The 16,049-nt window shown below is 47.3% G+C and overlaps 1 protein-coding gene across 1 annotated transcript in view; it reads left to right on the top strand.

Moving 5' to 3' along the window:
* Nucleotides 1-1,266: 1,266 nt before the first annotated feature.
* LOC142902085 (metal transporter CNNM4) overlaps nucleotides 1,267-16,049 on the top strand; it is a 29,753-nt gene continuing 14,970 nt past the window's right edge. Inside the window, exons 1-3 of the mRNA XM_076046904.1 lie at nucleotides 1,267-2,712; nucleotides 14,641-14,784; nucleotides 14,895-15,029. Of these exons, the coding sequence (XP_075903019.1) occupies nucleotides 1,299-2,712; nucleotides 14,641-14,784; nucleotides 14,895-15,029 (1,693 nt within the window). The 5' untranslated portion in view covers nucleotides 1,267-1,298. The remainder of the gene's footprint in view (nucleotides 2,713-14,640; nucleotides 14,785-14,894; nucleotides 15,030-16,049) is intronic.

Here is a 16,049-nt window from a genome sequence, read left to right on the forward strand (position 1 = left end):
CTCACCAAGAACAACCCATTCACCTGCTGCTGCTCTGGCCCCCGTTGTCACATTTGACAACCCATTGTGGCCCACCAGTTATAAACAGTTTGGCCACCCCTGGGTTAGTAGTATAGGTGGATGGATGGATGGACGGATGAATGGATGGATGGATGGATGTATTCTAATTTAAAAGTTCTCAATTTGGGCGTTTTGTGACGAGCTGTGGGAATTTCTCAGCTTTGCTTCTTGAAAAAACAAAAAACAAAAAAACCTTCCAAATTGAGTTGACGCGTTCTGAGTGAGGTGTACCTGTAATTCATCTACCAACAGATGGCGCCAGTGTTCTTGTTTTGCAAGCAGTTCTGCCGCCTCATAGGTAAGTGCTGTATGTTAAACATATATATGTGAAATTAAAAAACTTTGATGTCACATAGGACAGTAACACGTTTAGGAGATATTTCCGAATGAATGAAGAGACAAAAAAAGTGAAAAGAAAATTGAAATACTGTCCCATCCAGTGTAGGCCAGAGCACTGCATCTATCTACTGAGGTTTTGCTTTAATTCGCTCTGTAACGTTTTCTCCCCTTTCTTTCGAAGCGTCAGCACAAGTTAATGGGAACTCCAGACATTAGATCAAATGCTTCACTGAGTGCATCCATTTCATGGGGCATAAATCAAGAGTCGAGTTGCATTATGAATATTCTCTGGCGTCCTCCGAGTTGTAGTAAGAGATTTGACCACAAGATGGGGCTCAATTCCCGTTACTGAAGAAAGAAATAATGGCAAACTCGTCACACATACATGGCTCATGCTAAATACAACCACGAGTCATACTCAGAAATAGACAACGAACCAACCAGCGAATAAATAGATGGATAATTGATTGAATGAATGAATAGCACGTACTATTCAAAAACGGACTAAAAACGTAAATATATTACGCATTACAACACATTCATTCTCATAGTGCTGTCATTAAACCACAAATCTTTTTTTTTTTTTTTTTGCCGAATGTAAACATAACCTCTAAGTTATTTGTACTATTGAGGCATGTTTTATATATTTTACTTGTTCATCTCGATTTACTGAAGTGATAAAAAAATTTTACAACACAAGACAAAACACATTATGCCTACAATAAACGGTAAAATAAAGTGACACTCCGAGAGGAAACGTGAGGTGTGACGTCAGGCGCCTCTGATTGGCTGTGCCTCCGGTACACGGATATGCAAACGATAGAGGGAGGAGGAGGGGGCGGTTCCTCGGAAAGGAGTATGTGACGTCAGTTCCCCCGTTGGCAGTGAGCGAAACAAACATGGCGATAGAGTGGAGCGGACGGGGGTTCATGATAACTTTATTCGTCTTTTCTTGTGTTTTGGTGGATGGCCACGCCGAGGCGGCGCTTTCGGAGCCGAGGGCCGACACCCGGATCCTCGGCATGCGGCTGGAGAGGTGCGACATGCCGGCCGGGACCACGGTGAGAGGGGAGATCCAGGTGACGGAGGGCAGCACCACCGTCTTCAGGTTCTACGGGCTCCACTTGTCGGCGGACAGCGTCAAACGCATCGCCTTCATGGAGCTTTACTCCAGCGACAAGGAGGACGACACGCTACGCGAGATAGTGGTGCCGCTTAACAGGACTTGTTCCGAGTTTACGAAGGACATAGTGGTGTCGGGCTCCATGGAGGTGAGCAACGAGAACACCTCCGGCTCGCTCACCATGAAGATCAAGCAGCTCCGCAAGAGCGAGGTGGTCAAGGTATTCGCCCTGTGTATCCGCGAGCAGAACGACAAGGAGCCCGTGTGGCACATGCTGGACGACATGGACGGCAGACTGCGGGTGGTGGAGGAGAAGAAGTCTCTGCTGCCCATCTGGCTCCAGGTGATCCTGATCTCCTTCCTGCTGGTGCTGTCGGGGATGTTCAGCGGCCTCAACCTGGGACTGATGGCCCTCGACCCCATGGAGCTGCGCATTGTGCAGAGCTGCGGCACCGACAAGGAGAAGAAGTACGCGCGCAAGATCGAGCCCATTCGCAGGAAGGGCAACTACCTGCTGTGCTCGCTTCTTCTGGGCAACGTGCTGGTCAACACCACCCTCACCATCCTGCTGGACGACCTGATTGGGTCGGGCCTGGGCGCCGTCGTCGCCTCCACCGTCGGCATCGTCATCTTTGGTGAGATCGTTCCCCAGGCGCTGTGCTCCCGCCACGGCCTGGCCGTCGGCGCCAACACCATCATGGTCACCAAGCTCTTCATGCTACTCACCTTCCCGCTGTCGTGGCCCATCAGCAAACTCCTGGACTGTGTCCTCGGCCAGGAGATCGGCACCGTGTACAACCGGGAGAAGCTGGTGGAGATGCTGAAAGTCACCGAGCCGTACAACGACCTGGTGAAGGAGGAGCTCAACATGATCCAAGGAGCCCTGGAGCTCAGGACTAAAACGGTGGAGGACGTCATGACGGCCATCGGCAACTGCTTCATGATCCACAGCGACGCCGTGTTGGACTTCAACACCATGTCCGAGATCATGGAGAGCGGATACACCAGGATCCCCGTGTACGAGACCGAGCGCTCCAACATCGTGGACATCCTGTTCGTCAAGGACCTGGCCTTCGTCGACCCGGACGACTGCACCACTCTCAAGACCATCACTAAGTTCTACAACCATCCCGTCCACTTTGTCTTCCACGACACAAAGCTGGACTCCATGCTGGAGGAGTTCAAGAAAGGTTTGTGGGGAAATCGTAGCCTATCACAGGTGCATTTAGTTTGTCATCACTTTTGGTCTGTTGTGGTTGAGGGGATTTGTGGTTGTCGTCTCACCAACTTAGCTCGGCCCTTTTTGTTCGCACTACAGAGGGGTTTCCACACTCTCCAGGAGTCTGACATCTAGATAACGTTCAACCTTTGTGCAAGTGAGAAAGTTGAACTTTGACGTTGTTGCGCGTCAGGCTAAGTAATGGAAGGCTGAGAGCACAAACGCTTGTCTTCTGGGTAAAATCCTGGTCCACGTGCATTTTGGGCATTTTGAAGAAAATACCTGTTTTTGTTCCTTATGTTTAAAAAAAAAAGATCCTTGTAAACAGCAACAGTAGTTGACCATAGGTTGTCCTGACTTGTAGATGCTGATTTATTTATTTTTAACTATGTTGTCTGGATTTATTTTGTCTCATGCAACCAAAGTGACGGCACATAGTTTTGTCTCTGACAGAGCACTTTATGGTTGGTGCAAACAGATAGTCACTTCAGCCACTATGTCAACCATGTGGACATTCCTGGTGGGATTACCAAAACTGGTTATTTCTCACAGTCCAAATTAGCGCAGAGTGAGTGGGGTGATGGGGGAGTAGGGGGGGGGGTTGATGGGGCGAGGACTTCTCGCTAGTTTACGGCTGAAATGGCCTCTTCTACATTCTGTTGATTTAACAAACTTTATATTTTCTTTTAAAACACATACACACACTCACACTCCTTCTCCCAGGAGGTCTCTCTCTCTCTCTCTCTCTCTCACTCAAACACACACACACACACACACACACACACACACACACACACACACACACACACACACAGTCGCCACCCCCCACAGAGAGATATTTTTCCTTTCCCGGCCGTCTTGTCTCAAGGTCAGAGACAGTGGAGACACACACACACACACACACACACACACACACACACACACACACACACACACACACACAATGTTTGTCTGTGGTAGCATCTGTGTGCAACCATAACAGGGTGAATTGTCTTGGCGGCCTCAACTCGGTGTTTATGCTCGTGTGAGTCTCCCTCTCTCTTTCTGACACACACACACACACACACACAAACACACACACACACACACACACACACACACACACACACACACACACGCACGCACGCACTAATTGCACATCAACAGAACAATTTTCTCTTAATTTGCTACTTTTGCTGGCACTTTGAATGTTTCCCAGAAAGCTTTTGTACGCTTTTTGAGTCACTGCAACACGGCGCCGGGTGACATTTAGCCAAGTAATGCCTCTGTGGCTCGGCTCGGCTCGGTATGGGGCTCGCCCTGGCATGGTGGGAGGGGTTCCAGCAACAACACAGCAGACACACACGTTGATCTCCACAGATGTTTGTAAAACTGCCTGACAGTGTTTGAGAGGGTCACCGTCTGTGGCTGTGGGAGTGCACGCAGCGTTGTGGTTTAAACGCTTTAGTACTTTGGTGGTTGTGTTCATAAGAAAAGCCCTGGGTGCTTGTAATTATTGCCAGTCATGTGGCCACTCGGAATAGACTCTAAATTCTCATCGCTAGTGGTTTTCTGACAATTACATGGGTATCATGCCTGTTGGTGACAAAGAAAACCACGCTTGACTTCTTCTCCTCGCTCCTTTTGTCACAAACACACACTTCTGTGATGTCATAAAGGGCACTGATACCTTTCCCAGGTTGGTGACAACTCACCTTTAGAGTTGTTTGTTCCTCCCCTTGACACTTGACCCTTGTTGGCCGCCTTGTTGTACCTTCCAACCCTGGAGGGTTCAGCCAAGTGTTGTCAATGACATGAATCTGAAAACCTGTGTTGTTGTTGTTGTTGTTGTTGTTGTTGTTGTTGTAGGCTGTCAACAGAGGCCTAAATAAGCAGTTTTTTTAATGCACATGGAGTTTCTTAAATGATTCATTGTGTGTGAGGCTGTTCTGCTGGAGTGGGAGATAAAACACATACATCTGTACATGCCTATAATACTCACTAATTAAATTTTAATTTATAATTTATTTATTACGTATTTTTTATCATAATATTTAAGATGTATTTATTTATAGTGAAATATTTGTATTATAATCATACACTTGGGGAAAAAATCAAATGAAAGTCAGAACAGTGTGATGATGTCACACAGAAACAGTATGATAGTGTGGAGAAGAGGGTCATAAGCGACTTCTGCTGCCTCAAACAATGCAAATCATAAAATGTGCGAGTGGCAGCTCAAGCATGGCGGCTCGGCTCGGCTCGGCTCGGCTGTATATTTAGTGTAAAATTTGTCGTAGCCTTGCGGCTGCGGCGAGTTGTCGAGGAATCTCGTGGGTGTGTGAGCCATTTGTTGCCATTTCTGTTCTTGAAACTGACTGTTGACATTTTTGCTATTGAGAAAACACAGAAGACAAAACAAGTCGCGATAAGTTACGCTGAAAGGACAAACAGGACGCAGAGAATGGAAACAAAACAAATTTCAGACCTGTCTGACAAATAAAGTATCATCCAATCCTGTAAATCCAACTGATCATAAGATGTAAATATCCGTTTTTTCCCTTTTATACCCTACAAAATATATATATTTTTTATTGCCTTATTTCTTTTCAAAAACGTGGAGGCAAACACTGCTCTCATCACAAATTGGCAAATCAAAGTTTTTCCTTTTTCCGAAATTGGTGCTTGACGTTGCTCAACAGGCTGGAGCTGCAGCAGGAGGTCCTGGAGCTGCAAGCAGGAGGTCCTGCTCTCCTCCTCCGACCCTCCCACTCTCTGCTGCTTCCTCCACTTCCTCTCCCTCTGCGCTTGGCTTCGGTTACCGCGGCGACGACATCCAACGGCGTCTTGAGCGTGTGGTGCACCAGGGATTTTTGATCGGGCTCTAGTTCTCCTGGTGCTCACATGCTCTCCTCCAGACCACCAGACATGAGGCTCTGCAGCAGCAGCAAATTGAGCCTCGGGCTCTTTGAGTTTGGAGGCAGCAGCGGCAAACGAGCGAGCGTCTTCACATTTCCCACCTTGGCCTTGCGTCTTTGTCTCCGTGTGTTCAGCCGGCCTTTTCAGGTTTATCTGAGTCGACCTTTCAGGCGGCCTCCCTGCTGACGACCTTATTAAAACAGGCTGAAATATTAATGACACGCTGAGCGACGTTCCAGCTATTAGCGAGAACAACAACAACAGATCGAGGAGGCAACGATTTTTTCTAAACGGTCTTAATTAAAGTCTAATCATGAGCCCTGACCAGACTGACGTCCATTAAACTTAATCCATAAACTCTGTTTGGCATTGCAATGACAAAACTTTGTTGTTGTTTTTTTTCTTGAAGCTGCATCAGAAAACATTATATTGCTCTCCGTTTGGGTCGACTTTTTGTGCACATACAGTCAGTCAGTCGTGGAAAAAGGCACAGTGAGATGGGATTTCAACCAGTCTCCACTCCAAACAAACACGACACCTTCGCAGCAGAGGTGAGAAACGCAGGGCCGTGAGAAAATCACCTCCGATACGTGAGGATTCACTCCTGTGTAGCTGTCGAAGGGAGAAAAACAGGCTTACAGAAATTAACACTTTAAAAAAAGAATTAATGAGAAGCTACTGAACTTCTCCCATAAATCAGTCACTAGTTAAAGGTCAGCGGCCTACGGAGGCGTTCTCCCTCCAAACACCCAGACGGTCCAACAAAAGCATCAGTTTTTTAGCCAGAAGCTAAAACCAGTAGGAGGACCAGCAGGATTTAGTATAATTAATTTTGCAAGTCTGCTTTGGCGGAATCCACAGCAAAGATCTGAAAACAGGTTGCAGATTGGAGAAAATATCACCACTCGAAAGGAACATCCATTTTTTTTTCGCCCCCGTGTTGACAAGCTTGATGACAAATTGACTCTGATAATTATTTCTGAAGTCCTCCACTGGACTTCAGACACATTTCATCAGGCACATGAGCGGAGCATGAATTCACTGAAGGCGTGTTGCACTTGTTGACTGGAGCTATCAGCCGACTGTCACATGATTGGTCCTTGGGTAGTGTTTTAAAGAAGCCGACTGTGTGGACTTGGGGCCTCCGGGTAAAAGAAACGGACGGGAAGAAAACGCATGGCAGACAATCTTTGCTTTGTCACGTTCTCCACGAGTAGGCTGCTGTTTGTCTTCATGTTGCTGTTGTGGTTCTGATCCTAAATGCTGCGTTTCCGTCACCCCTAGAATTGGAAAGCCGTGGTCTCGCGGGACGAGATTTGACGAGAATTACGGCTTATGAACCATTCAATGGAAACACCTGCAGATCGCAATTGTACTTTGTCTAAATTTTTTGAAATATCGCTTTTATTTTGCGAAAAACTGTAATGGAAACGCAACTACTGTGCAGCTCCTCCAGTTCCAATCACTAGTACTAGTACCTTCAAGGTAGGAAAACTACACGGTGCCAGTTGACAGCAGTTCCCTGATGGATGTTTCTCTGGATATTTTTTCCTCCTGGTGTTTTTCCAGCCAAAAACTCATCCCGTCTGTGGTTGTCTGGACTGTCTGTCTGTCTGTGTTCGTCTCTAATTATCACTGTGTCTGGACACTTATCTGGCCACCCCGCCCAACCTTTTGGACCCAGTTATGGCTCCAACTGTTGGATAGTTTGTCTGTTAGATGCTGTATGTTACAAAACCAAAAAAAAAGGTCTTATCTGGGTTGTGCAACATCTGGCGACTGATCAGCTGTTTGATTTCGTTCTTATCATCGACCGTTGCTGAGATAATGACCAGCGGCAGCTCGAGAGAGAACCAGCGGCCCTGAACGTGAACTGAGAACTCTGAACTTTTGAACAGTTAAATCAGAGTGTAATTTTAAAAGAAGTTTTCTTGAGTTGACCCTTCTAACATTAGTGGGTGGCCACAGATGTGCTTATATTTACATTTGTCCATGATGAGAGAAGAGATAAAGTTAGTTTGGTGTGAGAGAAGAGGATGCAGAGGATCAGCGGGTCAGATGGAGGCAGATGATTGGCTGAGGCCACCCTGAAGGGAGCGGCCCAGAGGAAGAGAAGAAGAGGAGGAAACATATGAACAAAACCAAACATCAGATCCAACCCAGTGATCCTGCAGCTGAACGTCTCCCTCAGTTCCAAAGGCTTTTCTTTGCTCTTCTTTAATCTTCCTCAGGTGCCCTGCAGTTGTCACAGCTTCAGCGGTCGAGGTTGTCAGTAGGGATCAAGCACGTGTTGCTCCAGTATTCCCAAAGCTCCACAACCCCCCCCCCTGAATGTGACCCCACCTTCAGGATACCTTCAAGGCCAGCGTTTACCTGCAGGAACATAGTTTTACGACATCGAGTGTAGAGCTTAGCCAATCTCAGCCTGATAAGAGGTTACAGTGGACAACCTCCACCCCTGTGTGATTGTGCGTGTGTGCATGGATACACCTCTTCTTCTCACTTTGTTTTTTTCCTCTGTTTTTGCACATTGGTGGATGCCATGCACGTGTGTCAGCGGAACAAACGTGGTGTCAATCGATTGCATATCCAGCAAGTTTGAACCACAGCATAGTCATAGTAGTTTGTCTCCTGTTGTTGGCCTCCTCTCCCAGTGCTCAGCGTGGATTGGCTGCACGGCCGCTTAAAAAGCCTGCACTCGGCCACAGTCGTCTGGTTTCTCTAACCTTTGCTGCAGTCTGTGCAGTAATCAGAAACTGGGGCGCGGATATATTTACTGTGTACACAGATATGAATGGATTTGGATGTGCAGGTTGTCTGTGTGCATGTAAACACCACGTCTGGAATATATTAAGGCTCATAACTGGGTTACTGAAGTTCATCACCGCCTTGCTGTTTTTCTTCTCCAGGTCCTTGCAGACGCCTTTAAGATAGTCTGCAAATCCTTGGACAGAAAGTTGCGCTGTACATTACCGCAATTCATGCAAACTAATACTAGTAATAGTATTTCAAGTGCATAAATACTGGGACTGCAGTGTATTAGGAAAAGGTTTGTTGTTCCGACGGCAAAAACACAAGTCACATGTTGGCTCGGCAATAAGCAGACTGGACAGGACTGAACTGCAGCTGCAGCAGCAGCAGCAGCAGTAACAGCAGCAGCAGCCTAGTCAGGTTCTCTAATCAGATGTTTCCTGTGTCCCTCTTTGTCACTTCGAGTGCTGACAAGGCAGCTGCAGCTTGGTGTGTGTGTGTGTGTGTCGGTCTGTCTGTCTGTCTGTCACATGCACGCAGGCGACTTGTCTATTCATTCTGACTTGTCGCGACTCATCCAGTGACCTAACGTGCTCGTGGGAAACCTGACGTGCTTCAAATTGGATCCAATACGCTGATGAGGTTTCACTTGGTTGTATATTTTTTTATTACGTCTCGTCATCCTAAAACGAGAACCCGGGTATCATAAATAATAAGTATACCACCAACTGGGTTTCCTAAACTGTCGCCGCAAGAAAAAAGCCGAACTGAGTAATCGAAGCGTGGCTGTGGTGGCTCAGCAGGCGGTTTAGCCTCAGTGTCAGTGCTGCTGCCTCCAGCACTGTTATGACTGTCCCCAGTGTGTCTCATAGAGCTTCTGCCAGCTCAGAGCACTGAGCTCTGCTGCATGCAGCACTCGCAATCGGCGAAAACCCAGCTTAGACACACACACTTTCCCACAGCGACAACTGAAGCAGCGCGGCGGTGCGACTTTGAAACGTCTAGCAGTTCCACCAGTCACCAGCAGGGTCAATGCTTGAATGGGAGTCCACTCGTTAAACAGGAGAGGGATTGAATTATTCCTTCCGCTGTGACCTCCACGCAAGTCATTGTGTGTGTGTGTGTGTGTGTGTGTGTGTGTGTGTGTGTGTGTGTGTGTGTGTGTGTGTGTGTGTGTGTGTTTATATTGTGGCAGCAGCTGGAGAATTGTTTGATCAGATAAGAAGTGATGAAGCTTCAGTGGTGGTGGTGGTTGGGGGGGGGGGGGGGTGATAAGGTCCTGGGTGATAATGTTTAATGTTTACGCCAGTTGAGGGATTTGCAGACAGACCCGCGGGATTGGCCCATAAAAACAGATGGAGCTGTTCAACAAGGTTAAGGTTGTTGTTTGCGGAGACGCCGTGATTTCCCACTTCACTCGTGGCCAAGCGTTGTCGTCAAGAACGCACCAAATAACCCAGACCAAGGAATCATTAAGACTAGAAAGCATCGAGATCGCTTTGGTTGTGCACTCACAAGCAAACAAACTCCCAATCTTAAGTCAAAACAACAACGTTTTGTTGGCTCTGCTGCTGGAATCAGAAGCTGTGTTTCCATGACAGTTTTTCACAAAATAATACATTTTTGTGTCCTGGAGAAGCACTGAGATATTTTTCTCTTTGACGACTTGTAAAAAAAATATTTGGTCTCCTCCTCCGTCCAAACATAACGTGCCATTTTCATTTGAAGTGAACTGGCATTAACACATCACGTGACACATGACGTGTAAATGCGAAAGAAGTGTTTCCATTTTTGCCATCTACCTCTGTATGGACACGTCTGAAAAACCACCTCGCGAGAGCGTCAAAACCTTTTAGCCACATTTGAGAGGGTATTCCAAGTTTAGCTGCTTCCATCACCAGTTTTTTATGGCGATATTTAGGTTTTGAGCAATTCTAGGGGTCATGGAAATACAGCTAGAGCCTCTCTCTGTGTGTGTGTGTGTGTGTGTGTGTGTGTGTGTGTGTGTGTGTGTGTGTGTGTGTGTGTGTGTGTGTGTGTGTGTGTGTGTGTGTGTGTGTGTGTGTGCGCGCGCGCGCGCACGCGCAGGTCCAGGGTTCAGCAGGACAAACTCGTTTGGAAGGGACGGCGCCGCCCGCCCAGTCCACCCAGCCCGGCTCAGCCACCGGGGCCTTTTGTTGCGTCCGTGTGCGCTGTATGTCTGTGTGTTTGTACAAGTGTGCATATTTTGGATCTTTGTTCCGTCTCCTTGCGCGGCTGCGTGTTTTGCGGCGGCGGCGGTCACAGACACACACACACACACACACACACACACACAGCGAGTGTGAGTGTCGTCGTGTCGGCCTCGTGCTGTTTTGAGCGCCAGTGTCAGGCGTGTGGATTTACGTTGCCATACAGGAAAAATAGTCATCGAGCCCCCAACTCCCCCCTCCACACCTCCCTCACTAGGCCATGTTTCACGGTCAACACACAGGCTGGAGAGCAGAGAAACACAAGCCGGCTGGAATCCTATGGAAGAAATCTGCAGCAAGTGAGGGATTTTGAACTTATGTATCATCCAAAGGACGTTATTAAGGTACATCTCACATTAAAGCAGATATGCCCCATTATTCTATCTTACCGATCCATGAATTGAAAATCTATCGGATATGTTTGCTTATTCACAAGTTTATTTACAGGAACAGTGATCTCCCTGAGTCAGTCTGCCAATACTAGACACAGTGATATTAATCATCTGTATCAACCCTTTACCTGTACGACACATCATCAGTTTCACTCGTCTTCCAGAGGCTCTGTGCTCTGGAAGAGTTGACCTCCCCCTTTAAGATCCACATCTTCCAAGTCACTCTTTAAAAGCAGCTTAAAAACGTCTTCATCACATCTCGTCACTTCCTGTCCTCTCCATTGCCTTACATCGTCATTCTATGCCTTTTTCCCCGTCCTTTTACTTTTATAAATTGGGTTTACATTGTCCATTACTCGCCAAACAACAGTCTGTAATTTGTCTCTTTTTTTCTTTTCTTCTTTTTTTTTCTTATCCAACATTGATTCTTTTTACTCCTTATTTTTTTCAAAGTTTATTTGTTAGCCTCATTAATTTAAGTTGACTGTAATCATTTAAAGGGCTGGAGCTACTGTACAAACCCATTTGGCTTTGTTTCAGCCCTGCACCACTGATTTTTTTGAGGTGCGTGAAATGAAATGAACTGCGAGCAGGAACAAAACGAGTGGCCGTTGACACGCTGAGCGTTGCTGAGTGTTGTCGACCTGTTTCCCAGCTGTTGTCGAGCTGTTGCGCTGCTCTCTGTCCAGTGTGTTGCGTCACTTTCGGCTCCAGAAACGAGAAGCTGCAGCCGTGGAGCTCAGCAACACTTCTCTCTTCTGGCCAAAAGTTTGCCGTGTTTTCTCTCGGTTCCTGTTTTTTTTTTTTTGCTGTGGATTGTTCCTCTCCCTCCGCCCTCTGCCGACACGCATCTGCTGCGTCTTCACTTTTTCAGAAAATCCTTTGGTTTTCTTTTGTTTTTTCGTATCGGGTTGAGTTTGCGGCGGCGAGGAGAAAAAAAAAGGATTTTATCAACACAAAGACACATTGGCAGGATTCAGTTTGGGTTTCTCTCAACTGATTAATAGGCAAACAGATGACTTTTTCTTTTTTTTTTTTCTAAGCTTGCAGCTCTGACAAACACACGGTTCTTTTGAGAAGCACTCGCACACAGGAGCCCCGTGACTAGACACTTTTTTTGGGCCTGTAGACTCAGCTGTGAATACATGAAGCAGCCTCCGCTTGGCTGCAGTCCCTCATACATTCAGCTTGCTTTCAGTTTGTGTGTGTGTGTGTGTGTGTGTGTGTGTGGCAGGCACTCAAGATGTGACTCTTCAGTAACTGGGGGTAAGTGTGTCCCTCAGGGTCCTACTTCCTCTCAAATATTGAGTCAGCACCAAAGGGAAGAGGGTACACACACACACATGCACGACGAACGCAGGCACGCACACACACACTGTCTTTGTCATGACATCATGTCTCTATTTCTGTGGTGCTGCAATCATCCTGGGTGGGATGAACAACAGCCGTCAGCTAATTGATGGTCCTCCTGACAGTGGAGCTTCTGTGGAAAAAGTTGAAAGTTTTGAAGCTTCGTCGTCTCTCACTCTTTGAGTCTCATTTGTGCTTAAGAGGCAGCTGCTTTTCATTTTTCATGTTTTTTAATGCTCTTATCCGCTGTAGAGCACTTTGACATCATTTATTTGATGTAAAGTGCTCTAAAAATAAAATTCACCATCATCATCATCATCATCATCCTCTTCGTCGTGTGGAGTCTGAACGTCAGGGCTTCAGAGGATTTGAGCTTTGAGCAAACTGAGGCTCTGAGGAAACTTGAGAACCTTAATGTCACTCCGACCTTCAGCTTGTAGCTATTAGCCGTGACCTCACACTCATCTTTCTCCTGTTTTAAAAAAGAAAAAGGACAATTAGCAATTTCATGCAATTATCCCTGTTTCTGTCTGGGGAAATGAAATGACTCCAAAAGTCTACAAAACAACAAGCTGCCATGTAGTTTAACCCGATCAATGCTTGTTGCAGCGCTGCAGACCCCCATCAGAGTCGCAGCTGTGCCCACCGCTGCTTCTTCTTCTTCTGCTTCTTCTTCTCTCTGTCATCGGAGCTCGAGTTGGTTGATTGGTTGTGCATGGAACTTTGGTCATCTCATAAAGCTGGCTGCAGCCCTTATCGTGTGTGTGTGTGTGTGTGTGTGTGTGTGTGTGTGTGTGTGTGTGTGTGTGTGTGTGTGTGTGTGTGTGTGTGTGTGTGTGTGTGTGTGTGTGTGTGTGTGGGGGGGGGGGGGTAATTTTAACATGCACAAACAAAGACAGGATATTTAAAAAGCTTCACTGAAGTCCATGCAGGTTCACTGCCGAGTAGAGTTGTGTGCTTTGGAGACTGTAAATTAAGGGGAACAATTGCAGTTATTCTTCTTCAAGTATTGTGCTGTTTAAACATGGTCTCTAAATGTTGCGTGTGTGTGTGTGTGTGTGTGTGTGTGTGTGTGCACAAACCAGCCAGTTGCTTTCGTGTGTGTGTGTGTGTGTGTGTGTGTGTGTGTGTGTGTGTGTGTGTGTGTGTGTGTGTGTGCACAAACCAGCCAGTTGCTTTCATGTGTGTGTGTGTGTGTTGCTGGAGGTTAGCGGAGGAAATGATCCACCTGCTGCTCCGGCGCCTCAGATCCTCTGAGAGCTTCACTCCACCACCTTCATTAATTATTGAGCAGGCTGGCACCAGCTGCCAGCTGCCAGCCTGCTGCCCACCACCATGCATCCATGCATGCATGCATGCATCCATCCACTCTTTTAACTTGTCCTTTTCTCACTGGTGAAGAGTTCACCAGGCTGTGTGTGTGTGTGTGTGTGTGTGTGTGTGTGTGTGTGTGTGTGTGTGTGTGTGTGTGTGTGTGTGTGTGTGTGTGTGTGTGTGTGTGTGTGTGCTCGCGGCTGCAACTTGCCGCGTTCTCTTGCGTTCTGCTCTGTTGTTTGTGGCCAAAGTCCGGAGACCAACCCCAGCTGCAGCAGCCTGCACACATTAACCGGCCGAGAGTACAGACTGAGTGCGAGGAGAGGCGACGTCGCTGTCAAGAGTCCGCGTCCAGGCCTCATATTTCAGAGTGCGCATGTTTATGGCTGCGGTAGAAAAATGACAGATATTGGAGAGGATTAAAGGTGTGTTTCGAAGAGTCATGCAGAATCTTGCACGTTTACAAGCGCAAACCATTAACAGGATGTGGTGGTGATGATGTCGCCGCTTGAGTTTATGACATAATTCGTCTTTGAGTTGGTCTTTGTGTTCATGAAGGAAGCAATTTGTCCGCGTTGCCACATTAACAAATCGCGATCAGTGACACAACTCATGCGGTCGGCTCGTTTTCTTGAGAAGGGCGAGTTCACGGTAACTTCCAATAACTTGGATCTGTTTGGGTTTGTTTCAGACAAACTGATTAGCAGCCCATCTGCGCATCCAAAATATGTCGTTTCATGAGAATATTTGTTTTCATTTTATTTCTTTGCTGATCAACGGACAACATGTCAAGTTGCCTCTCTGCCGGCAGTAAAGTAACACAACAGAAGAAAACTTTATGTCGGAGTGCATCGAGTGATTTCCTCGCTGTGTGTCAGGGAGTCCGCTGCACTCTGGCACACTTGTCTCTGTCACTGCGGCGTGAGTACCCGACTCACTGTTTCTTTTTTTACTTCCTGCTAGGAAAATCCCACCTGGCCATCGTCCAGAAAGTGAACAATGAAGGTGAGGGAGATCCTTTCTACGAGGTGCTGGGCCTGGTCACCCTGGAGGACGTCATCGAGGAGATCATCAAGTCCGAAATTCTGGATGAGTCAGACCTTTACAGTGAGTTCGCCTGTGTCACTTTATTATCCTGACATCTTTTGAGCACTGGGGCCTCTGTTCAGCCAAACGAAACCATTGACCGAGTCTCCGGTCTGTGTCTCATCTTTTAGCTGACAACCAAACCAGGAAAAAGGTGGCGCACAATAAAAACAAAAGAGACTTCTCAGCTTTCAAGCACGAGAGCGAATCCAAAGTGAAGATTTCCCCTCAGCTGCTGCTGGCGGCCCATCGCTTCCTGGCCACAGGTAGGAAACACACCGCGCACGTGCACAAACTCACACAACTACAACCCAGACGTGTATTTCAGGCTGGTAACAAGCAGCAGACACAAGTATATTGGGACTGCAGCGGGCATAATAACAAGCTATTTAATGTATATTTTAGACGCTTTATATTCTCACCGCTGGCACTGAGTAGCTGACTAACGACCTGCTTCACCCCCAATTCACACCGAAGGTAAAGCGTCTGTATTTTACTGCCAAGGTGGCTCATCAGCTCCAAGACTGCTCAGTTCGGCTGTCAAACAATAAAGCAGATTTCACTTTAAATATGAAACTATGATGAACAAAATGCGTGCATACTTTAGATACCTGTTTGTTTTGTATGACAAGCAGCAGTTTGGTTCATTAATATTTTCCTTGAGACGCAGTTGGGATGGACAAAAGAGTTTTGTTTCACTGTTGTTTCCTTTGAATACTCGCCAAACTACCTGGGTTGTCGCGCCATCTCGCAAACGTGGCGTGAGCCGATCGAGCAGCCGATCGAGCAGCCACCGCTCGGAAACACGTTTGGTGTGGGAGGGTACAGAGAGACTTCCATCCCGCATCAGATGGTGTTTCCAGTCTGCCCGCTCGTGGCCCGACGGAGAGGAACTGAAGGTTATCGGACTTTTAAATCACTGAAGCGGAGCCACGCCAGGACCTGACGGACGAGTTCTCTTGTTGCACTGAACAGTGAATGGGTGATGCATTACCACGTCGGCTATACGCGCCTCGCCCCGCACTGTGCATTGCGCCGGATTTTGTTGTTTGCCGACTCTTTGTTCCCAGTGGGCGGCGGCGGCAGCGGCACCCGACTTTAACGGATGGCCTGCAGCGGCACGGCGGCCCCGAAGCCTTTTGACCCCATGTTGCTGGCTGAGCCCGGGCGTGGGCAAACTACGGCCCGAGGGCCATATGCGGCCTGTTAGGCTTTTTGATTCAGCCTGCCGAACACAAAGAAATTGTATTAAGAGTATGTGATAACAATGTAATATTATTATTATA

The sequence above is a fragment of the Nelusetta ayraudi genome, unplaced genomic scaffold (assembly GCF_046127955.1).
Source record: "Nelusetta ayraudi isolate G7.1 ecotype Tasmania unplaced genomic scaffold, CSIRO-AGI_Nayr_v1 ptg000092l, whole genome shotgun sequence".
NCBI classification, from domain to species: domain Eukaryota; kingdom Metazoa; phylum Chordata; class Actinopteri; order Tetraodontiformes; family Monacanthidae; genus Nelusetta; species Nelusetta ayraudi.